Here is a 24,252-nt window from a genome sequence, read left to right on the forward strand (position 1 = left end):
TTTCTTTAATGTGCTCATATTCTCCTCCCCTACTTATTTATTATGGAGGCGGCGGGTAAATTAAATCTCATACTTCAACTCACTCAGAAAATCAGATCGGCCATCACCTCAAAAGATTTATTTCCAGCATTGAATGGTTGCAAGGTTGCAATCATAAAATTCATCATGGCTCTACTAAAAACCAAAACCAACCAAATTAATTATGGTTACCCTTGTTTAGATCTCTCCTAATTAATAATCTAATGTAAAACGGAGTGTGTTGTCTAAAGAACTTATTTGAGGATCAATTAGTCTTTTGTGTAGTGGTAGTTGTCTCCGCTGAGTTGGAGAATGTCTTAAATTCGTTTTACATGGATGCAAAAACGATATCTAGTTGTCATTGATCAATTATGGTAGTGTAGTTCTATTGTTTATCTCGATGTAAAAAAAATAATTTGTTTTTGGTCAAACAAAAAGAACTAATTTGAGGAGTAAAACTTCTCTATTACAACATATGATATATTACAACATATGATAGAGAAGTATTTCTCTATCTTTGTTTTCCTATCATTGACGGACAAATATTTGATGTTTGAACAATTTTTAATATTAAAGAAAGAAATACCACTAGATTAAAGAGAATAGCTAACTTGAATTGTTTGGTTAGATATATGTCTCGATAGCATATTTTCACCTAAAAGCATTTTTTTTATTTTTTGGGATAATAAAAGCACAAATTTTTTTCCGAACCACAAAATGCATTTTTGTGAAGTTCAACTACTTACTAAAAAAGTCGGATACAAAAGGGAAAAAAGAGAAGTGTTTTTGGGGAAGGAAAAAAACCCTTTTGCTGTCTAAAAACGTGCTTTTTTGTTGTTAGGCAATTTAGTCACGAGCAAGATTGATATAGTTAGTTGGTGGGAAGTTTTTCTTGTAATAGCAATAGATAGTGGTTGGTGGTCTCTAGACTAGGCTAAATTTTCTGCAGTGGAATTATGGGTAGTGAGTTATATGACAAATGAAATTGCTATTGGCATCCCCACTACCACTAGTAGAACTGGATGTTTGTGATTATAGACTAGCATTTTTCTATGGCATCTATCCTCCATTATCATTTGTGCATGGAAAAGCTTTTACGTTTGCTCAATTAATCAATATATGATCGCAACCTAAGGCACCATTATATGAAACTTGGTTAACAATTTCCCTGCAATATGATGATAATAACTATTTTTGTTTCCATTTGATTAAATCTAATACGGTTGTTAGAATCAAATCAAATAGAAGGGTTGTTTTTGTTGAAAAATTTGATTCATTCAGAATCATATTAAAATCTCATATCAGATTTGTAACGAGTGATCAGTTGGTATATAAAGAATTAGACCACGCACACTAATGTCGAGACATATTGATATAACTTCATATCCATTAGAAACTCGAATGACCATATCGACATATTTAGTGTGAGCTTGCGTAAGAATCCATACAAGTCTATGGACTCATCCACCGGCTTTCACACAATATTTCTTCCATCCAACAATATTCCCTGCAATGTGAATATTCAAATATTCAAATTTGGTAGCAGGCAGGGGGGGGATCAGTGGGGACCAAACTGAATCTTAAATTGGGCATGGGCATGTGCAGGGCTAAAAATCTTGGGCAAATGCAGACTGAAATTAGTGAACCTCGTTTTAAAACTTTGGTTGACAAATATGACATTGACAACAAAGTTTGTGTCTGTTTAGGAGCCGTCTAACCAACAAACCAGTTGAAAAATGAAGGCATTTTGTCTGCGCTCTGTAAATTTTCACACCTAACAATTAACCGAACACCCTGCTTTTTTGAGGTTTGTTTTTCATATGACTATTACACTTTCGTCGAAGTCATAGCATTTGGGCTTTGATTTTTTTGACCTCCAAAAGTATGCAGAAGAACCTAGGACAAACAAACAAGGCCCTTTTCTCACTTCAGTTCATTTGAGCAGCTTCTGAATACCTGCATAAGTGTCATTAAAACGTTTTGACTTTGTGTCAATTAATCTGTGAAGGATAATTTTTCTGGCATAACAAAAATAATAAAGAGAGAAGTCTTTTTTCTTTTTCAATAGAAAGGCCCAATAAAATTAAGTTACTTGGAAATGGACCACCAATGTCCACACCAAATCCTCAACTCTCGGGCCAGTACAAACATACCCAAATCCTCAACTCCATGCCTGACATGTGATTTTTTGTAACATAGATTTGGATGGAAATTGTTAAAAATTAACGGCGGATGGTAAATTTGCGATAAAATTTAGTACGAGTGCTAAATTGGCTAAAAAATTAATTCATGATGTATATTTCAACTAGCGTGATTGGGGGGTGGGGGTGGGCGCGGCGGTATTCAGCAGTTTACCCACATAAAATTGTTCCACTGGTATTCAAGTAAAGATGCCATGAAAATGTACACCTTACAAGTTTGAAATTTGTACAAGAAATAGCATCACAAGAACTTAACATTGTTATGCACTTTTCTATACAGTCCTGACTCACTTATTTATTGGATAATATTAATGACCCAATTTATTGAATTTTTTTTTTATTAAACCAAGGACAGACAAATCCTGGTGGAAACAGGGTCCTGCAAAATTGGTAGATTAATTAGTCTATGGCTAGTATACTACTCAAATCCACGATTGGATGGGATAGCTGCATTTGAAAGAGTTCACTCCACTGATATGAGCAAAGATATCTGAGGAATCAACCAAATCCTCTTCCTCTTTCACAACTACCTGTGAGATAACAGAAAAAAAAAAGGACAACAAACCTTTGTAAGGTGACAAGACAACCAGAATAAGGAAAATGTAACAGCATGAAAGAAAATAAAAATTCTTGGTAGATATAAGATGAGGCATATGTTTTAATAGTGTTGGAAGTATTACTTCATCGTCTTCATCGTCTTCATGGTTGCTACAAGCAGGTCTATGAGTCTCTCCGAAGTCATCATTCTTCGCAAATCTTCCTCTGACTCGAGGTCTGCTGTCTGCAAGTGTTTTGCGGCAGGCGTACTGCATATTTGCTTGCACAATTAGTGAGAGTTTAAATCTTAATCCCCTAGTATGAAGCACACATAGTGACATACATGCACATATGAGTAGAGGCAAATGCTTTGCACAAATATTTTCCTCTTATAACTATATGTAAGAAGATATAATAGGATGGTGAAAAAAAGAAGGGAACCCGTGTGTGTGTGTGTGTTGGGGAGAGAGAGAGAGAGAGGAAGAGAACCTTGATTTTCTTGGTGAAATTTCTTTCATTCCTTTTCTTCATGTACCTATGGATTTTCTCTTTCCTTTCTTCAACAGAGAGCTTTCCTACTTTAAAATTTGGGTCTTCTGCTATTGGAATCTCTGTTGGTAAAGAAGTAGAATTCCCAGCTCCATTCACCAGTTGTTGACTCTCAGCACTAAGTGCCTTTCAAGTAGGAAAAAGATGAAAAATACACCAAAAAAGAAAAAAGGTTGCAGAGAAAATACCATTAGTCCCTTTCAGTGCACAAGAAAGAAAGTGCTTATATTCTTATTTTGATGCGAAGCCTGCTGATATTATTTGGCAAAGTTGAATGTGATACCACTTTTCTAGTCTCCATGCAGGTGATAAGAGTTTAAAGAGAGCAGATAAACAAGTTATACTCCTATAGATGTGGCCCCTAAGAGGATTTATAGAAGATGATCATACGCCCCCATCGATGCCACCTAAATATGGAATTCTAATTCTTTTGAAATTGACTCTAATAACCAATTAAAGCTCATGTGAGAGACAGGACTAAAATGCATTTTTAAGAGGGCAGGTGTTGAAATGTTGTGTTACTTCAAGTTCGTTTTTCAATTCACACAGATTGAATTAAACTGTTTATATGTGTTTCTTGCCAGAAAGAAAATAGGTATTCCATAAGATCTCTCTAAGCACTTATAAAGTACTAAAAGTTTCTAGCAGCGATTAGTACCTGAAGATCTTCGGGGTTAAAAACCCTGGGTAATGATTCTGGACAGAAAATTCCACCATTGTCTCCCTGATATTCCAAATCTTGCGGTTGAAGTTCAGAAGCCATAAGGATGCTGCTGGTGAAAATTCCAGAACTGTCAGCAGATAATGCAGAAGGATTTATAGTCCCAGCAGTCATGTATGGTGGTCCCATACCAGGACCAAGAAAAGAACAAGGAGGAGAAGGGGGGTTCAAAGGAACATAAGAAGGCACTGAAGACAAGCAATCCTCTTCAAAAACCGATGATAATGAAGCCGGCATAAGAGGCACTACAGGTTCAGCAGGGTACTGTGAAAATCCCTCAACAACAGAATCTGCTAAGGAGATTTGAGGTGGCACTGAAGAGAAATCAAATTGTTCTTGTTGGGGTATGAGAAATGGAGGCACAGAAAAAGGAGGGGATTGAGAAAAATCGATGGAAGCTGATATATCATTATCAATTTCTTCTTGGGAATCAAAGATTATGGAAAGATTGCCACTATTGTTGTTGGTGGTGTTGGTGACGGTGTTAGTGCTAGCGGCAGTGGTGGTGGTGTTGGTGCTTGTGGTTGTGGTAGTGGTGCTAGTTGTTGTGGGGGTTTGTGCAATGGTTGTGTCAGTATTGCCATTGTTATCCTGGTAGGTAGTGAACTTAGTTTCTATGTCTGGGGGAAGTGAAAGATTTGTAGCAAAGGAGGAGTTTTCTTCATAGCAGCAATTTGGAGAAGAAGTGACCTCGGAATTCTGTAGGGTCTCTTGGAATAGTTCAGGATCACAAAAATCAAAAATTTGAGCACTAATCTGGCTGGAAATTTCATCCTGCAAAACATCAGAGAGCAATGTTAACAATATGATTATTTGACAAGATTACATGTAAACCTTATCATCAATAATAAGATTGTAATAATAAAACCTTTTTCTTAAGCCAACTAGGAGCATCATTCTTCATATTTTTGCTACCAATAAAATTTTATTATTGTTACACAAGATTTTGACATAGGCATGCTACATCTTATGACAGTAAACACATATAACAACCTGTGTCACAGTAGAGCTTTCCCTCCCTCCATCCCTCTGTTTTTCTCTTTCTATATGCATGAAGCAAGCATATGAAAAGTATAAAATACAATGAGATAGTTTTCCCAGGTTTTTAAAAGTGGTTTCCGTGGACCAATCTTCCATGTATATGTATATATATGATTCATGAACACAATGAGTTCTTTAAAGAAGGATGGTCGGGTGGTGGATTTTTTGTGCAAAGTAGGAAAAAGATGTGCGTTTGTGCTGCATGTGACATGTAGCAATAAATTTACCCAATTTCAGCTAGAAATCAATGGAGTTAACTAAGATGGAAGCTCATGGAATGTTAGTTTTGTTCAATTTATAGAAACGACTCAGTCCGAGCGAACAGTGAGAATTTAAAGGGCACTTGAAAGAACCAATTTATGTTATCCATGTGAAATGCTTGTTTGTCACTAGGCTCCTTTAACCATCTAAACTCAAAAAGAATCAAAGATAGAGAAGCTTATGGGAGAAGCATAAAAAGATAAATATTCCCATTCTAATCAAAAGAAAAGTGGAAATTTACTAGTAAGGAAATTCAGGATTAGAATGCTAAGGTGATGGCACCCTAAGACAATTGACTGACAACGACAACTTTGTGGGTATTATTGGAAACAAGTTTGAAATATCTGCCAGGAGTGTGCATATGAAATAGCCTATATAAATGGCTCAATGAATGGTGGTACAAATTTGATGGGATTTGCTTGTGGATCATTCTATTTTGAGTAAAATGCCTTAACCCCACAAATTCTTTGGGAGTTTGAGAGTTGAATCAAGTCCGAAACAATAAGTTCGTTGGAACAAATTTGTTCTTTTGTTCCAACCACTGGCTCTCAAACTCAGAACATTCTGAATTGTGCAAGAGCCAAGTATAAAGATGATGATGATTTATTATTATTATTTTTTAATTTGGAACTGTCAAAATCAAACAAGACATTCAACAAGAAATTTACACGCAGCTAGAAAGGAAGAGATGCGAAAGGGATTGAGCAGATGATATGATGGTTACAGAAAGAGGCGAAAAAGAAAGGGAGAGGATATGAAATTCCTGCTGCTTTGACCAAGAAATATTACCCAACAAAGCACAAATGAAAAAGGCCAAAAAAAAAGAAAAAAGAATGCATGCATGATTTTGAATGTTCCATTCAATAATTTTGATTAGCTTGCAACCATCTTTCATCTCAAGACTTATTCTGAAGAACCCCATTTGCAGAAACACAATCTAATTTGCAAACAAAACACAACATAAATTATTCTGCTCAATGAATTTGATTCTATTTCATCTCCAGACAAATTCTGAAGAACCCCATTTGCAGAAAAAACACTAATTAACAAATTAATCACAACAAACATGCACAAAAACACAATCTTGGTCCAGGAAATTAACAAATATGAATCCATGCATGCATCATGCATGAACAGAGAGCTAAACACAACAATGGAGATTGAGATTTATAAAAAGGGGGGGGGGGGGGGGGGGGGGTGGTAAGGGAAGGATTAATAATAACCTGCTCCTGCTGCTGCTGCTGCTGAATCACATGCTGCAACATGGTTCCAATTCTCTCTCTGTTGCGTGGTTTGAGCTTTAATAATGGGTTCGCTTGCTTAATTTTTAAAAAAAAAAAAATCAAGGAGAGAATGTATTTAAAATGCAACCAATATGTACATGCATATCGCTCCTCCTCACGGGCCTTCTTGTTGTGATCTGGATGGAAACTATACAAAGGAGGAGCCAAATGCAACAGAATCTCAAAGAGCTAACAGAGCCTATAACGATCGAAAAAACCAAACGACCATGGCAAAAAAAGAAAAACAATTTACAGAGAGAAAAACAGAGGAAGGTTAAAAGAAGGGTGAGCTAAGAAAATGGAGGGGTGTGGGGTGGCAAAAGTGAGTTAATAGCCTAAACTTTATATATATATATAGTGGTAGGGGTCTGTCCGTACTTAGCCGTCAAGCCTGGCACTCGTCAACCCGAGGCTCGCGGGGGATCGCTAGCTTGGGGTCCGTACATGGCGTGGCACTCTGGATGTACACAAGTTAAAGGATACAGGACACGTGGCGAACTGGGTCTCGAGTCTCGACCAATGGCGGGGTGACCTGGCAGTGGCCTCCAATGGATTTTGTTTTGTTTTGTTGAGAGGCAAAGCTGGTTTGGTTTGGTTCGATTTTTTTTGTCTCTAACCTTCCTTAACTCGCAACAGTTAGAGCAGAAATTGGTTGACCAAGCCTTGCCTGTTGCCCGATTCTTTTCTAAGTTTTATTTTGGTAACCCCCGATTCTTTCAATGTGGGTAAATATATAATCGAAGAACGTTCTCAATGTGTCCTTGTTTGGCATACAATTTTGGATTGAATTATTATTATTCAGGATTTGGTGTTAACATGTGACTAAGGAGCTTAATTAGCTAAATAGTGCTATCATGCATTTGGTATATACTATCTACACAACATTGGATTAGATCATACCTCAAACCCTGAATGTGTACACCCGACTTTAAGTTTCGAATCTCAAACTTTGAATTTTAGATCATAAATCAAGCTAAACGATGTCTGATTTAATTTTTATAGCCTTTTTTTATATGATTACGTTGTAGGTTAAACTCAAACGAATAATTTTTCTTTAAGTACTTATCACCTTCCTGGAGCCATTGAGCTTTGTATTTAACTCCATACAAAGCAAGCTGTCGATATCTTCCCCTTTTACTGTAAAGGGAATTTATTTTTGAGATCAGTCAACTAAGGGAAGAAGAATGATGATTTTGCTGCAGTTACATAAAAGATATGGAATGGTGCACAAGCTAATAATTTGGGGAATTATACGCAGTGGATAACGATAAAGTTATTCCACTCTGGACAACTTCCAAAATAATTTTGATAAAAATTCATGACTAAATAATGAAACCCAAAATTTAAAAATAAAATAAAATAAAAGCGACTCTCCCTTTCAAGAACCTTAACCTTGGTCATAGTCATTGACTGATGCTGAAATAATTATGCTTCTCGATCACTGGAGAATATATATTGTGTAATTGCTTATAATTCAGCCTTTTATTTGTATAGATCCTTATGGCATAGAACTGATATGATATTGATGAGGATATGAGGTGGACGTGCAGGACATCTTATGCTTGATAATGCAGAGGTGCTCAACTACTCATGATCAATCATGGGAGTCAATTTCTGGTTATGAGCTACACCATTCAAATTGAGAGTGAGAGAAGATTAGTGGGAGTCCTCCGATCTCCGTATTTACGTCTAAAATTACGCATTTTCATCTTTTATTTTAGAGTCTGTTATTTTTTATTTTAGGGTTCGTGACATAAAGGTCCCTAACAACTTTCTTATTTATTATAAATCAAATCGTGATTACTAAATTGTAAACCCAAAACAGTTAAGTATGGATACTCAAAAGTACGTAGTTTTGGATATGAAGACAAAAAAATAAAAGAACACAAAGAAAAAGATAAATTTATTTCAAATCCTAATTTCCATTGATGGAGATGCTACACCTTCATGATAAATCACATGGAATTTTATACAATGAATATTTGCTCTATTAGGACAAAAGATCATAGATTTGGTTTCATACATGCTGGATCGTTTTATGTTAGGGAATCATAGATTTGGTTATATGAATGAATACCTTAAGAAGGTTGCATGGTCTTTTTTTTTTTCCCCTTTCCTTTTGAATTTTTTTGCTTTTTCTCTTTTTGATTCAACAATACAAAACGAAAAAAAAAAAAAAAACTATCGTTTATAAGATTTGAATTTAGGAACATCTTCAACAAGACAAAGACTAAATTACTATTAGACCAAAGGGTAATTGGCAAATTTTGTTTTGGATTCGATTTAAGATGTAGAGTCATGATCCATAATGGCAAACTAAAGTTATAGATGACAGGTCCTAAAGCATGCCCTTGACGATGCATACATGTCTTATTTCCTTTTAATGCTTGAATTTGGATATAGAAGCATTTTCATTTTGACCATCGCATACATATCATCACCAAACCTACATAAAAAAAATGCTCCACCTCCTCCTTTTTATTCCAAACCCCATGCAAAAAGGCAAACCCAATCCATGAGCACCCAAAAAAAAATATAGTCCTTTTGTGCACTAGGGTTAATTTGCTGTGCATCAATAATTTTCTCTTTCTGAATACTTAGGCATAAAAACATGACTCGTGCACATGTTTAAAAAAAGTGGGATCAATCCCCTTCCTCAATTTAGCTTATACCTCTTTCCATTCAATGTGGGTCGACAATGCTCGATTATATGTTGTTCTGGTAACTTAAGCTAACCTTTTGGTTTGTGCATCCTTCTAGAGAGCTTTCCATTTTCTGGTTTTGGCAAAAGTTCTGCAGCATGAAGTGATTTGCATGTCTCATATGTTTTGTGTTATAGATTTTGCAGAAGGGAAATATACCCTTTCTCGGAATCTAAGATTGTGTTTGATGAGTTACGTACTATACCAAACTCTCACCGGAAGCATATGAAACAAACAAATTCTGTGTTGAAGGGACGGGAAGGTTGTGCACATGGTTTTGCAAATTATATATATATATATATGCTAAGATTCTACAGAACATGTCCATTAGCATTAGCTCCATCCATCCGTCCCCATGACTTGGGATGAAATGATTAACATCATGTGATCTGTTGGGATTTTGTGTGGCTCGATACTAACCATGAGTGTCGATGGAGTTAATCTCATGTCAACAGTGGCGGAGCAAAGAATTTTGTCCTTGTCGAAGTCTGATAAAGAAAGTTATCAAATGGCATATAAACAGGTGTGTTCAAATATTTCGTCAAATACCTTAGTCATTCGCTTAAAAAGAAAAACTCAAGAAGATTGAGGTCACGTGAACAACACGTGCACTATAAGATGACATATATATATATATATGCGTCTTCAAATACATCTTTCTTAGATTGCTTTTCTCATAATAATCAGTCATGTAACAACACGTAAGAGGAGCGTTGTATATAAAAATTTCTCAATTTCACGCTTCGGAATAATTGAAATTGCTACTGATTTAAGAACTTCATTAAGCATGCATTGAACAGAAAAAAGAAAAAAGAAAAAAGAAAAAAGTTCTGATAGATGTTTGATGTAATGCGTCTCATTGTCTTCTATTACCTCCATGTTAGTCAAGGTTCACTGTAGCATCAATCTAATCTTTGCTACAACAGAACCATGATGGAGGCCCATTTCTTCTGTATGGCTCTCATTAAATTCTTATCTCGATATTCAACAGACACGTTTTTTTCAAAGAATTTTACAAAACTGGAAAGAGGGCATCAATTTATTACACTTGGGAATGCCTCTGTTTTTCTTTTCTTAGATAAATGGTATTTCAAATTTGACAGAAATAATGCCATATACAATTTTATTCTCAGGAGAGCAATATACTATACTGGGATATTTTTTATTTTTTATTTTTTGGGAATCAAATTATTGTGGGAATTTTTTTATCTGGCTTGTACCATTTTAGCCATACAATCTGCTTTGGATATTATTGTCTGTGTCCCTTTAATATTTTCTGATTTATAACGCTGATTAATCATCAACATTTGGGACAAGAAGAGATTAGTGAATGTAACATTTGGGATTTAATATGGGTATTTTTCTAAAGTTACATGGAGTTCTTTTGATATAAAACTCTACGTACATCTAAACACGCCTAAAGTTAAAAGCAATATCGATACAATATGAAGAGAACATGACCCAATAACTACCATATTTTATTTTTCCTTTCTATTTCTCTTATTTCGCTTAGTCAGCTTCTCTTCTTAGGTTACACAACTTTATTACAATTCACAAGGCCATTTTTCTCAACAAGGAGTTTTCTCCTTCTAAAGGTTTTGTAAGTGTGAGTTGTGGATTGATATGAAATTTTTAACGGACTGATCCGGATAAGTTTCATGTAAGATTGGAGTCCTCTACCAAGACGTGTTGTAAATTGTCACCCCTAAATTTGAACAATTTGAGCTTGATCAGCATTCAATAATGAGTTGGACTCGAGTTGAGTTTATTTAAATCAAAAGGAGTTGAACCTGAGCCCGAAAACCAAATCGAGTATATCGGGTTGGATCTGGGTCGCCTACCAACTTGCTTAACCCGCCCAACTTGCTTGGCCAGTCCATTTTTCTTTGGGCTAGCAGCTTAATAGAAGCCCAACTGAAGCCTGTCCGATTTTCATCATAAGTTTGATAGAATCCCTAAATCATAAAATCCAAAGACCATCGACCTGATTTTCTTTCTTTCACAAATTGGATTGTATTCCTTTGTTTCCTTGCGAGACAGCGCTGCCTCATCTCTTCACTTCACTTCACTGAGTCGCAAGCAGCAGAAAGGCTGACACAAACCCTAGCTCTCTCTGCCATAATGAACTGCTCAAGTAAAGCTCTCTCTCTCCTTCTCTCTCGCGTTCGTTGTTTTACTTTTATCTTTTTTGGCTGATCTCTCTTTTTCTAACTATTACTCTTCTTATTTGCCCGTACAGTCTCCGGCGAGGTGCCGGAAGATCCTGTGGTCTCCAAGAAGTCTGGTTTGCTCTTCGAGAAGCGTTTAATCGAGAGACATATCTCGGTGTGTTTATTTCTCTCGCTATCTTCATTCTAGGGTTTCCGTTGGTTTTACCATTATTGTTTGGTTACTGAGAAAATTCCGGAAAATTAAAGAATAACTAACATGTGAAAACTTCGGAGTGCATTTTGTTTATGCCATTTATTGCTGCTAGAAGAACTCACATTTTTGATATTTTCAATGTTACATATGATAGAAGACTAAGTGTTTGTAGTTGTCCTGTTATCTTACTAGGAATACGGAAAATGCCCGATAACTGGGGAACCACTTACCGCTGATGATATTGTTCCAGTTCGAACGGGCAAGGTATACTGAATTTCAATATATTTACTTCATTTCATTCTTGGTACAACGTTTGGTTGATCTTTTTATATATTTAAAAACGTATATACATGTTTATATATGTGTGTGTGTGTGTATATATATATATATATGTAATTATGGGGTAAAATGGCCTCTTGAGCCGTGCACTACATGATAGAGGGTAGCCTTTGCTTACCCTTTAGAAAAGGTGGAACTTAATCATGGATCTCTGATAAGATGCCCAAGAAACTTTATCTGATAAGCGAGTTGGCGTTTTGTAATTAATATAGCTCCTTATGTGGTGGATTTACTCTGATGGCCTCCCTTGCAGATTGTAAGGCCCAGACCTGCACAAGCTGCTAGTATCCCTGGCATGCTCGGAATGTTCCAGCTTGTATGTCTTCTTATTATACTATTACTGTCTTCATTCATCACCTTTTGGCATTTACGTTTATCTTGTATCTTTGACTGTTGTTGTAGATCCTAAATTTTAATCTGTGTTTTATGCTATACTACAATTATCTCATTCAAATATGCAACTTGATTATCGTCAATATGTCATGGTCTTGGAATTGTCCAAGAATAAATCACGATTTGCTGTCCAGAAATAGAGATTTGTTTCTTACCCAAAATATAAAATCTTGGGAACTCCTGGCGAAGACATGTAAATATAGCTAAATAATGTCCAAGGTTAAGTGAAATAAACAAAATTACGAAATGTCATGGCTAGGCTACTTCTTAATTTGATGCAAAAAGAGTAAATTTTAGATTATTACTGAAAAACTTTAAATATAAGATCTAATTTTTCCTGATATAGCCGTCTCCATGATTATTCTGACTATAACCAACCAAAAGCATCCACATGATAAGTGGGACTCATTAGCAATCCCAGCATTTGCTTTCAGAACTTGACAAGTTCATTAGCATCACCCCATTCACGGACTGCCTAACTTGAAAATTATGATAAAATTTATGGTTATTGGATGGTCCTTGTGCATCATGTGGAATATGTTATAAGCACTGTAATGAGTTACCAACAAACTGTCCATTGTTCATTCTGTTTATTGTAGCAGTTGAGCCTCTATTTTTAGTGGGTTATGAATCTTAAGAACTGGTTTTGGATAGTGCTTAATTTAATGATATGATTTTACCTTTTTAAAAAAATAATATTATTATTGTGTTGCCCAGTGTTATTGCTTTGTTTTTCATCTCACATTGTGGTTCCAATTTTTGAAGTTTATTTTATATGTATTCTTTGTATAGTGAAGGAGTTTTTTTTTTCCCCTTCGTATCAATAGGAATGGGATAGTTTGATGCTAGCTAATTTTGCAATGGAGCAACAATTGCATACAGCAAGGCAAGAGTTGAGTCATGCTTTGTATCAGGTACTGCAACTAGGTGATATTTCTCCCAATTACATATTTTGCTTAGTCAAGGTACCTAGGTGCCTTCTTTTATTTCCTTTATTCTTTTAATTTTTTTTCTTTTGAGAACTTCATATTTAGCTTATACTTATTTTGCATTTTGTTATTTTTTTTTTTTGGGTTAACTGCAACTGGAATATGACTTCATGTGATCGAATGATCTAATTTTAGTAATCCATATTTTGGCAGCATGATGCTGCATGCCGTGTTATTGCGAGACTCAAAAAAGAAAGGGATGAAGCAAGATCATTACTTGCTCTGGCTGAGAGACAAATTCCCATGTCAGCACAATCAACAATTGCAGCAAATGCCTCTGTCCATAGCAATGGGAAACCAGGTTCTTTCTCTATATGCTTCTCAGAACATTTGATATATTTTCATAAGTTTACATGTTAACTCATTTGAGGTCTATTTTCTTCTATAGCTGCTGATGACCAGCTGGGACCTGGCTTGAGGAATGTACGCCCTGGAATATCTCCCAATATCCTAGATGATATGACTGAATGTAATTCGGTTCTTTCACAGCAGAGGAAGAGGCGACAGGTACTGTTATGCAACTGTTGTCACTTGCTAGATTTTTAGTAGTATACCTTCCATCTCATGTATAGTTTTTATTGAGAAAAGATGCTGGTGAAGGTCAGCCATTTTTACAGCATTTGTCTAATGAGTTATGCTAGTTATATCTTTAATTTGTATATGGGTTTTGTGCTCAGATATCCCCAACGTTGGCTCCAGTTGATGCTTTGGAGAGGTATACTCAGATATCTAGCCATCCCCTTCATAAAACAAGCAAACCTGGAATTTTATCGATTGATATTCATTCTAACAAGGTATGCGTTTGTTCTTATTTTATTATTATTTGGTTTTGTTCAAGCATCACTTCTGTATGGGTATGGCCGCTGCTTGCCTTGCTATTCAGTACTTGCTGTCAAATGCGTTTGTGGTGTTGTAATGTCTCTATTGATCTTTAGGTCTGCTATAGCTAGAACTTATCCAAAAAAAAATAAGTGGTGAAAATGAGTTTAGAAGGAACAATTTAAAATTCAATGAATCTGGAAGCTCTTATGTTTTAGGGTTCATTTGCATGGTTCAGTTTTGCCATATGGATAGCACATGCTGCTATTAGATGAGAATTTGGATCTTTTGCATGCTTTTTCTAACTTGATCTACTCTCTGCTCCAAAAGTTTTTCCCAGTTTTTTCTCTTAAAGGTAGACACCCCTTAAGGAAAAAGTAATTCCATCCTTCTGTGCCCACCTGTGTGTTTTATGTCTTTCTGATATCCTGTGCTAAAATGTCGAAAACAATACCCTAGAAGGATAAATAGTTATGTTCAGTACACATAACAAATTTAGGTTTACGCAATTATTGTTAATTATGTGCGCCTTGGTCATGTTTCCATCTTGCTGATCAAAACTAATTTTTTTTTTTTCCCTTTTCCTTACAGAACATAATTGCAACTGGAGGGGTTGATACAAATGCAGTAATCTTTGATCAACCATCAGGACAAATCATATCCACTCTTAGTGGTCATTCAAAGAAGGTATCATCTATTAACCCTATCAAACAATTGCTTGATGTCTTTTCATTAATGCATATTGAATGGTTATGTATCTTTTCCTTGGTAGGTTAACAGTGTCAAAATTGTACCTCGGGATGATCTGTTAATAACTGGGTCAGCAGACAAGGTAAGCCACATTTAATTTATTTCTTCTTGTTCATGGACATTTTCAACCCTTTATTGATTTGTTCATTGCTTCGTTGCTATTTCATCTATACTATTTTCTGGGCATCTATTGTTAGCTTTGCATATTATTCGGTACCAATGTGTAACCCTGGCCACTACTGAACTTTGAATACCTCAAAATTGCAAGTTTTGAGTTGGGATTTTTGAAGTTTTGCCATGTGGACCTACACGAATTCAAATTGAGATGCTAGATTTCTTTATATTGCTTTACATGTTGTAACTGGGTAACCTCCCCTGACCTGAACACAATGGTAACAATAGAAAAAAAAAATATATTTGGAGTAAACACAGAACTGTGCATGCATGCAATTTAGAGGTTATGCATAGGTTTTACTTGTGTAACTTATCAGATATTCAATCTAGTGGAGTCTATATTGTGATGTTTTGATATCATTTTTTTCCATCAATGTTGCAGACAGTTCGCATATGGCAAGGTTCTGATGATGGGAACTATAACTGTAACCACGTTTTGAAGGACCATACTGCAGAGGTAAATAGTTTTGATTCAATCTTTTCCCCAACAAGTTCACCAAAAAATGCTCCGAGTCCCTTTAAGTGGAAAAATGAGCAGTAAATCAAGGGGAAAAAAGTGAACTTACTGTGCTTCAATAACCATTTCTACTTTTTGTCTTTCTGTGTCCAAGTCGTGATGTTTCCGTATTTCCTGTGTTCAGGAATTTTTTATGTTTGATAACTAATGAATAATGTCTGATAAAATAAACTGCTACCTGGCAATTTTCTTTTTATTTGATATTTTTTGAGGGGCACTGCCCAGCAACCGAGTTTTAGTGTGTATTGCATTCTATATACTGGTTATGTGCTATGTATATTACTTTATTTAACATCTCAAAAAAAATTTCAGGTGCAAGCTGTTACTGTGCATGCCACGAATAACTACTTTGTGACTGCTTCTCTTGATGGTACATGGTGCTTTTACGATCTTTCCTCGGGGTTATGTCTGACACAGGTTATAATCCTTCACTCTGTGTGTGTGTGCATGCATGCAGGATGCCATGTTTTCAATATCATGCACTTTGACAAGTATCATTCTTTTTGAACATCAGCTTCTATCATGAGGCAGTACAATACAAATGCATAAACTTGAGGACATGTTTATGCAGGTCGTTAAATATGCTTAGTATGCAGCTCTTTGCATTTCATTGGTTGATGAAGTGGGGAAAATATTTATGGTTGACGAAGTGTCGAAACTTCTGTAAAATGTTATTGTATGTTTAAACTGATGCACGTGTATATCTGCTTCTATACTAGTTGAGTTAGCTAAAGTAATGAAAAAAGAGAATGGAAACTTTTCCATTTGAAACAGAGTTCGTATTTTTTTTCTCCATCTATGTTCTCCTGTGATATCATTACCTGTACCTTAATTTGCCTTGTCCTTGATGATGCAATGAAAATTTCTTTGGCTTTTTAGGTTGAAGACCCTTCCGCATCTGAGGGCTATACATCTTTGGCGTTTCATCCTGATGGTCTTATCCTTGGAACAGGCACCACTGGGGGCCTTGTGAAAATTTGGGATGTTAAAAGTCAGGTGTGCAGGCATTACTTTTTCTTCTGCTTTCAACCTTTATTTTTTAGTTCTGATTTTACTTTCATTACTTCTGCTGATTGACAGACAAATGTTGCGAAGTTTGAGGGACATGTTGGTGCAGTAACTTCCATCTCCTTCTCTGAGAATGGTTACTTTCTTGCGGTAGGTGCTCCACTAAGAAAAAAAATGAAGTAGATAGAGAATTATATGATATCATGCTCATATGTTTTACATTTAAATTGGACAGACTGCAGCAAGTGATGGCATTAAGTTGTGGGATCTACGCAAATTGAAAAACTTCAGGACATTCACTCCATATGGTCCTGACACACCAACAAACTGTGGTATGTATATCTACAAGCCTTCTCATAGTTTCTTTCCCGGCAAAAAAATGAGAAGTATTTCATTGCAATGCCTTCACTGTCCAAAATTCTGTTGAATCAGTTGAAAGCAACTCTACTTCTTGGGGATTCTTGGTTGACATGGTGAATTTTTGGTAGATGAGAAAATTTCTTCTTGAAAGCAACTCTACTTCTTGTGTATCTAATTCTTCTTGCTAGATGAGAAAATTCCCTGAGGTCATATATCTATATGCTTCCCTTTTTGTTATAGTCTTCCTATTGTCCTATGTAATCTCTCATTACTTTAGTAACAATGAATTGGATAAGATTTCTTATTTAAACTCTTTTAATATCATACAAGTCTTGCCAAATATGGAGTATAATGAAAGCTCTGTTTCTGATCCATGCAGTTGAATTCGACTACAGTGGAAGTTACCTTGCTGCTGCAGGCTCCGATATAAGGTCAGTGTTTGAAAAACATACATTTTTGGATAGAACACCCGAATTTTTTTTTAAAAATGCCTTTTCATTTGTGTTAATAATATCAAGAAGCTTAATGCATGATGGGGGTAGTTTAAAAATTGTAATATTCTACTGAAAATTATAGCATCCCATAATTGTATATGGATATGCGATGAACTGTAACCTTCTTAAGTACAATTATGGCACACCCGAGGACAAAAGATTACAGTTTATGTCATATCCAAGGAACTACCCATTCTGTTCCTCCTACCTGCCTTCTCCCTCCCTGATTTCTCTTTTGAAGAAGATTATGAAATGAAATGATTGGCTTAGATTTACTAGACATTAGTGTAGTGGCCTGTGAAAAACTGGAATTTGGTATAATAGTGGTTAATTACTTAAGTTGTCTGAAAGTTGCCATATTTCTCTCTGAGTGAATGTGAGAAAGCTGACATTTGCATATTACGTCAGTCCAACAGAAGCTGGATATTCTTTGAAATGCATAACAGTTTAGAAATAAATTTTTAATTTATAGTATAGTTTCTTCTCTATTTGTAAATTCTCATCTCCAAATGCCAAATATTCTGCTACTGTCTTGCTTTCAAGAAACTTTTGAACACTGATTTTGATATTTTGCTTTTGCAGAGTCATCCAAGCTACTAGCGTCAAATTAGATTGGAACACTATAAAGACTTTTCCTGATATGTCTGGCACAGGTTATTTCTCTTCCACTCGCCTGTCAATTGTTGGTTGTGGGCCTTTGTGGCCTTTACTTTACATTAGGCCCTGATGTTCTTTACGTTCCTTGTCTTGTTTTAGGTAAAGCAACAAGTGTCAAATTTGGTCCAGATGCAAAATATATTGCAGTAGGATCGATGGACCGTAACCTTCGCATTTTTGGCCTGCCTGGCGATGATAGTGCAATGGAGCCCTGAAGTCTTATCAAAGTTACCCCGTCTGCAGTTGCTGTTACCTTCACTGCTGGTTAATTTGGATTCATCTTGTTGGCCATTGAACAGGGTTTTGAAGCAATTGTGCCTTGTAGAACATTTATGTAGTTTTGTATTTCCATGTGCAGTGTTAACTGAGTGATAGATGTTATTCCGGGGGAAAAAAAAAAAAAAGGAAAGAAAAAAAGGGGATAGAAATAGTTGAATGCTTAAGAGATTTCAATTTTCATGGCATATTTATTGGCGGCTGAGGTTGTACTATTATTTTTTCATGTTCTTAATTTCCCCAAATACCATCATGACATTATGGTTGATCATGACTTGAAAAAATTAGAGATATTTAGTGATATACCCATTTCTAGCACTAATATTATAAATAAACCCTACACAATTGAATTCCTATAAACAAACCCAAAAAAAACCCAAAAAATGATAGCTAGCATTATTGAATTTAATATTGATTATTAAATTACTTTGATGCCCTATTGAGTGCTTTGGGTAATTTTATGAGATTTTGGGGTTGGGCTTGTTTTAAGAAATTGATGGCAGTTTTGTAATTTATAAGAAGTTAAAAGCTTTTTTGTTATATTGTAAATGGGCTTTAGGTGTGTTTCTAAAGTCCATTTTATATAGGGTATTTTTATAATTTGAGCCCCCATATTGGGTATAATAGTGAATCTCCCAAAAAATTAACCAAAATTGGTTATTAATGTTTTGTTACGGTCATCCGGATGTGGGAAATAAATTTGGGATTTTGATAAAATTCAGAATATCTAAGTTGACATGAATCAATTCCCGTGTTTAGATAAAAAAATATAGAATTTTAGAAATTCATCGTGGGAAAATACTAGGAATTTGGAGATCATAAATTCCAACTTTAAATTCTATCTAAAAGTCGTCATTAGAGGTTGAGATTTTAAAAAATGTAACTTTACAAATAAAGGATAAATTTCGTGTTTTAAATCCGTCACTCAAAAAAAAAAAACTTTACAAGTTCTTGAACATTAATTTGTCATTTTAAATTCCGTCATTTATGAAATCTTTTGTACTCTTAAATTTCCTCATCCAAAAGCACTGTTAGGGTTTTTTGGTTATTAGCACAAATCTAACAATTCTTAACCGTAACATTTTTAAGAAACAAATTAGTTCTGCAAATTTCCCAACCCTTTAGGCACGATAAATTGTGCAGCACTAAAAGAGAAGAATGCACACTCAAAGGGATATTCCCAAAATCGAATTTAGAAATTACAGATAGAAAATACTACCCTCCTGCTAATGACAATATGACTTGTGCATGTAAGCTTTTTTCGTATGTTTTTTATGAATTATTTTTCACATGTCAAATTGTAATTTTCAGGAAGGAGGAGCATCTCCTAGGGAATGAGCCAAGTAGTATCCGTTACAAATATTTATGATAGAATCATATAATTCATGGCAAATTAGATTTTCTATTTTCTTCTGCAAAGGATGTGCAAATATGCATACAATACAACTACATAACTTTAGCATAAAAATACTACATAAATTTCGGAAAATTAGAATTAAGACAGTCCTTTTGCATAGCAAAATAATCCCACGAGCTACAGCTTCAAATCTAATAGCTTTCCAAAAGTATTGTTCATCCCATGTTAATCAAAGCCCTCCTATGCTGAATGGTGGAGCAAACTAGAAATAGAAGAATAAAGAATGTAATCACCAACATGATACACAGATACAAATGTATATCATCATCTTGGGCTTGTATCAAGGAAGGTACCGTGACGCATGTGTAAAACCCCAAAGCTGCATACAGAAAAGAATGCATAAGTATGTGATCAAGTATCGACATATGTTATATTTGTTTGTTTACGCACTCAAGTGTTACACCTGAATGGAGATTGAGCATGCGTACACATAAAGGCGAAGAGGGTGCTCAAACACATTACCTCAACATTCTTCAACTCAAACTCTGAGGTATGAGCCAAGCACAAGTTCCCAAATGTTTCACATGGTCCGCTTGTTCCACTTAACCTTTTTCAAACAATAGTTTACAATTGTAACAAATGGATCTGTAAGTATTTCTCCATCTGACTACAGGATACAGGTGGGAATTCAAAGGAAAGCATTGGAAAAGAAAAACTTACAGATCTCCATCCAAGCATAAAGCATAGTTACCACCACCCCCAAGAGCTAGCATGTCATTCAAACACATGTAGTAATACCTGTTGGCTCCTATGTACACAAATTAGACACGGCATCAGCAGTGCCTTTTTCTTTCTAAATGAAAAAAGGAAAAGCCAAGCTATGGCTCTTCATTCATCCTAAAGTCCAAATATTGAGTTACATATTGCTTTACATTTCATCTACTATCATGAAGCATTTTTGAAACAAGAACCAGCCAATCCATACGAAGGACAAATTGACATGTTAATGCGGCGGAGTAACTTGTAACCTTCTGTCAGAGACTGAGGTATCATTTAGCATCTCTATCTTAAGCTCCATAACCCATCCACGTTATACATATCATACATATTACGCAAACCCATAATTTGAATGCCGAATCCTCCAAAAGGAAACATGCCTCGCAAAGACATAGGACAAAATGCTTACCAGTTGGTCTAAATAGCCTTGGTTCACCATATATGGTTGTAAAGACAAATGTCTGGTTTGTTCCCTATAACCAAAAGGAAAGCATAAGAAGATGCTTATATTGGAAAGAAAAAGAAAGAGAAATTTCAGACATCCAAGTATACGGTTAAGAAATAATTTTCAAATATTAGTATTCATCCTATAAAAAGAAAGGGACATATATTCATTAAGGTAAGGGCATCTTTACTTGATATTTTCTTTTTGCCGTAGGTTTCAAGGGGCCCTCTAGAAGTCCACCAAACACAGCACCTTGCCTATCTCCAACAATCTAGAAAGTGTAAATACAGTCCACATTATCCTCACAATACTACAAATGATTTGATGTTATCAATTTCAGATCTCCTTGGCAGAGACATTAACATACCAGCAAACAAGGACCAGAGAGGTCAGAACTCTTGCGGATAAGAGTACGGAGTGATATACCATGTTTCGACGTACTGCCCTTCAATCAAAAGAATTGATACTGAATCGAAATCCAAATGCAACAATAGTATACTACTTTTAACGCAGGGCGCAAACTCCTCAAGAAGCTTACCTATACAGCAAAACCCATTGGCACCCTTTCACTATATTAGGAAGAGATGACAGCAAGAATTCATGCAGGTCTGAGGAGATAAATACAGAGTCATCCATGAGATAGGGTAGATGCTTCTGTGGACTATGCTGGTCAGTTGCTTCTTCAAACACCTCAGAACCACTGGTGCTCCCACCGGAAACGTGGTCGTAATCACTTTCTCGATTATTTTCTGTTTCCTTGTTCTCACCTGGTGAACGACATTCTACATATCTATGTAGGGATTCATCTTGGGATTCAAAGTCTACATTACTAACAGAGAGTGATCGTTGATGCTTGCCTGATCTGGATTCACCAAAGCCAACTGACGGGATAACGTAGGAAAAATATGAAGACATTGATTTACCCCCTTTAGAATCAGGCCTGGCCTACACATTCAAAGACCTAATGTAAACAATCATGATACATACGACAAATTAAATTAAAGAAGCTACCTTCTGCTTGGAAATTGTAAAAACAGAGCACTGACTATTCCCAGAAAAAAGAGGAAAAAAAAAAAAATTCAACCGAACGAAATCATAACTCTGGGCATGCATGGTTGAGATGAACTTTTGGAACTGAACAAGGACACAAATAATTTGAAACAAATTACAAATGAAGCTAAACTTCTCCCCTTAGAAACCGCAAATATATAACTTTAGGGTTAAAACAATGCAAGAAATTGTCATAAAACTCAGTTCCTAAGTTTCCTGGCAGATATTATCACAATAACAGCAACAAGTGAATGGCCCAATTATGTTGTTTTGACAGTAATTAGCTTCAGATCACTCAGACAATGGCATTCCCTTGTTGCCCATGAGATCTCAAGTTCTCAGCTAGACAAAATCCAAACAGAACCATATTACACAAACAACCAAACTGAAAACCTACGTTATCTATGACACCCAGATCTCAAAATTCTTGAATAAGAAGGATCACATCAACATTGCCAGCAAAACCCATCAAGCTCAAACATTCAAGCTAATGAAAAACACAGAGAAAAAGAACAAAAAACAGAGAAATAATTGGATCAGGGATGGTACAAAAATTACCTCAGGATGATGATGGTCCAGTGAGGGAGGAAGAGAAGAAGAGGATGATGAGTCGGGTGAATCAGCAAAGAGACGTGAGAGCCTCTCTGTAACCTTCTCTTTCAAAGTGAACATTGTGATCAGCTGACGTGAAGGAAGAAGGAAAGATGCAAACAGGTCTATGAATCTCAGGCCTTTCTTTCTCTCTATGTTTTTTTTTGGGGTTTTGGTTTTTAACGTTTTTGATTTCCAAACGATTTTAGCTTTTGATTTTTTGTGTGGAGGAGGAACAAAAGGACCGTACGTCAGTGGCAAAGAAATCAAATCAAACGGAGAAAAGGAAAGGCATAGGTCATCGGGGCAACTTCAATGTGATTTGGATTATACTATTCTACACATAACGCATCCTATGTGATTGCTATCTATGTTTGGAATATACATTTATTGTCTATGCTTGCTTCCCAACTTTCGTGGTCTCAAAAACTATTGGTGCTATGTATAATAAAATTAGAAGACAAACTTTGTTGCCAGGAGTGCAAGTTTCACAACATTTGTTGCTAGTACTTATTCAGTTTTCAAATAAATTAAATCTCCTAGGAAAACCGATTCACTTTTTCTGTTTAGATTTAAAAGAATTAAAATAACATCAACATCATCATTATGTATGTTGCGATCTCCTAATTTGATTATCGACACACATTATGACTCAATCTCGGCTAACTAGTTTTTTAGAAAATGTGTTATTTTATTGACATGTGCAATTTGATTATTTTATAAAGGAAAACAATCTACTTCTGAGAACATTTTACCCAAATTAGAAAAAAATATCATGATGAATTGGTTAAAATTCTAAATCTCATTAAGCATAATCCTTTAGCTCATAATAGTGGTTAAAATTCGAAATCTCATTGAACACAAAATTTAGGGCATTTGGTTCTGTTTCATGCTATATTATAGCATTTCGAACTTTACAAATTATGCATATGTGAGTTAGGCCAGTTGTGCTTGTTTTTTATATATAAAAAAATATTAGTCTAAACTACAAGGAAGTGGGAAATTTCTTACACAACACTACCAATTGCCCAAATTAGAGATGCTGCTTATGATTTGGAAGATGTTATTGAAACTTACGGCTTGAAAGTGGTTTCCAAGAAGAAAAGAGGTGTGAAGAATGTTCTCAAAAGATTTGCCTACATCTTCAAGGAAGGGGTCAATCTTCACAAGATTGGGAAAGAAATTGAGAATATCACTACCAAAATTTCTGAGTTGAGGTCGAGTTTGCAGAAGCATACATAAAGGAAATTAACCCTTGTAATCAGGGACGGTCCTATGCTATGTACAACCTGGGATATAGCCCAAGTTAGGTTTTTTCTTTTCTTAAAGTTAGTGTTAATGTTTAAGCATATATGATGAAAAGTTGTTGGCATTGTTAGTGTAAAATAGGCCTTTTAAACAAATAAAATAAAAATGATATGTTTTCAAATTAAATTTATATGTATTTATGATTAATTCCATAAGCCTCCCTTAAGAGTCCAGTAAGGGAAGTTACCCTTGTAAAAATAACAGTCCAGTAAAATGCACCCATTTTTAAAAAAATACAAAGTAAAAATAAAGAAATTACCTTGGCATTGTC

At 35.4% G+C, this 24,252-nt stretch overlaps 3 protein-coding genes across 6 annotated transcripts; 1 reads left to right on the plus strand and 2 right to left on the minus strand.

Moving 5' to 3' along the window:
- Positions 1–2,368: 2,368 nt before the first annotated feature.
- Positions 2,369–6,944, minus strand: LOC117616782 (transcription initiation factor TFIID subunit 12-like). Of its 2 annotated transcripts, none has more exons than XM_034346196.1 (5): positions 6,552–6,944; positions 3,964–4,800; positions 3,246–3,431; positions 2,900–3,025; positions 2,369–2,749 (listed from the first exon to the last, which is right to left on the minus strand). In XM_034346196.1, the coding sequence occupies exons 1-5, from the start codon at positions 6,591–6,593 to the stop codon at positions 2,642–2,644; spliced, it is 1,299 nt and encodes a 432-aa protein (XP_034202087.1). In that variant the 5' UTR covers positions 6,594–6,944; the 3' UTR covers positions 2,369–2,641. The 2 variants fall into 2 exon arrangements, with proteins under 2 accessions (XP_034202087.1, XP_034202086.1); XM_034346195.1 differs by lacking the exon at positions 6,552–6,944 and adding an exon at positions 5,020–5,310.
- A 4,348-nt stretch (positions 6,945–11,292) lies between these two features.
- On the plus strand, positions 11,293–18,721 carry LOC117615178 (pre-mRNA-processing factor 19-like). 2 transcript variants are annotated; one of them, XM_034344205.1, is made up of 18 exons: positions 11,293–11,447; positions 11,553–11,638; positions 11,870–11,941; positions 12,270–12,332; positions 13,237–13,323; positions 13,552–13,699; positions 13,787–13,905; positions 14,076–14,192; positions 14,809–14,904; positions 14,990–15,049; positions 15,524–15,598; positions 15,971–16,075; positions 16,538–16,654; positions 16,739–16,816; positions 16,902–16,998; positions 17,406–17,457; positions 18,103–18,173; positions 18,277–18,721. In XM_034344205.1, exons 1-18 carry the CDS (start codon positions 11,435–11,437, stop codon positions 18,390–18,392), a joined length of 1,572 nt encoding a protein of 523 aa, XP_034200096.1. In that variant the 5' UTR covers positions 11,293–11,434; the 3' UTR covers positions 18,393–18,721. The 2 variants fall into 2 exon arrangements, with proteins under 2 accessions (XP_034200096.1, XP_034200097.1); XM_034344206.1 differs by lacking the exon at positions 12,270–12,332.
- Positions 18,722–19,835: 1,114 nt separating this feature from the next.
- On the minus strand, positions 19,836–23,000 carry LOC117613806 (TLD domain-containing protein 2-like). Of its 2 annotated transcripts, none has more exons than XM_034342384.1 (8): positions 22,641–23,000; positions 21,571–21,977; positions 21,400–21,472; positions 21,223–21,303; positions 20,997–21,060; positions 20,531–20,618; positions 20,333–20,417; positions 19,836–20,189 (listed from the first exon to the last, which is right to left on the minus strand). In XM_034342384.1, exons 1-8 carry the CDS (start codon positions 22,752–22,754, stop codon positions 20,151–20,153), a joined length of 951 nt encoding a protein of 316 aa, XP_034198275.1. In that variant the 5' UTR covers positions 22,755–23,000; the 3' UTR covers positions 19,836–20,150. The 2 variants fall into 2 exon arrangements, with proteins under 2 accessions (XP_034198275.1, XP_034198276.1); XM_034342385.1 differs by having other exon boundaries at positions 21,571–21,993; positions 22,641–22,752.
- Between the last annotated feature and the right edge of the window lie 1,252 nt (positions 23,001–24,252).

Source organism: Prunus dulcis, chromosome 1 (genome assembly GCF_902201215.1).
Source record: "Prunus dulcis chromosome 1, ALMONDv2, whole genome shotgun sequence".
In the NCBI taxonomy this organism is placed as follows: domain Eukaryota; kingdom Viridiplantae; phylum Streptophyta; class Magnoliopsida; order Rosales; family Rosaceae; genus Prunus; species Prunus dulcis.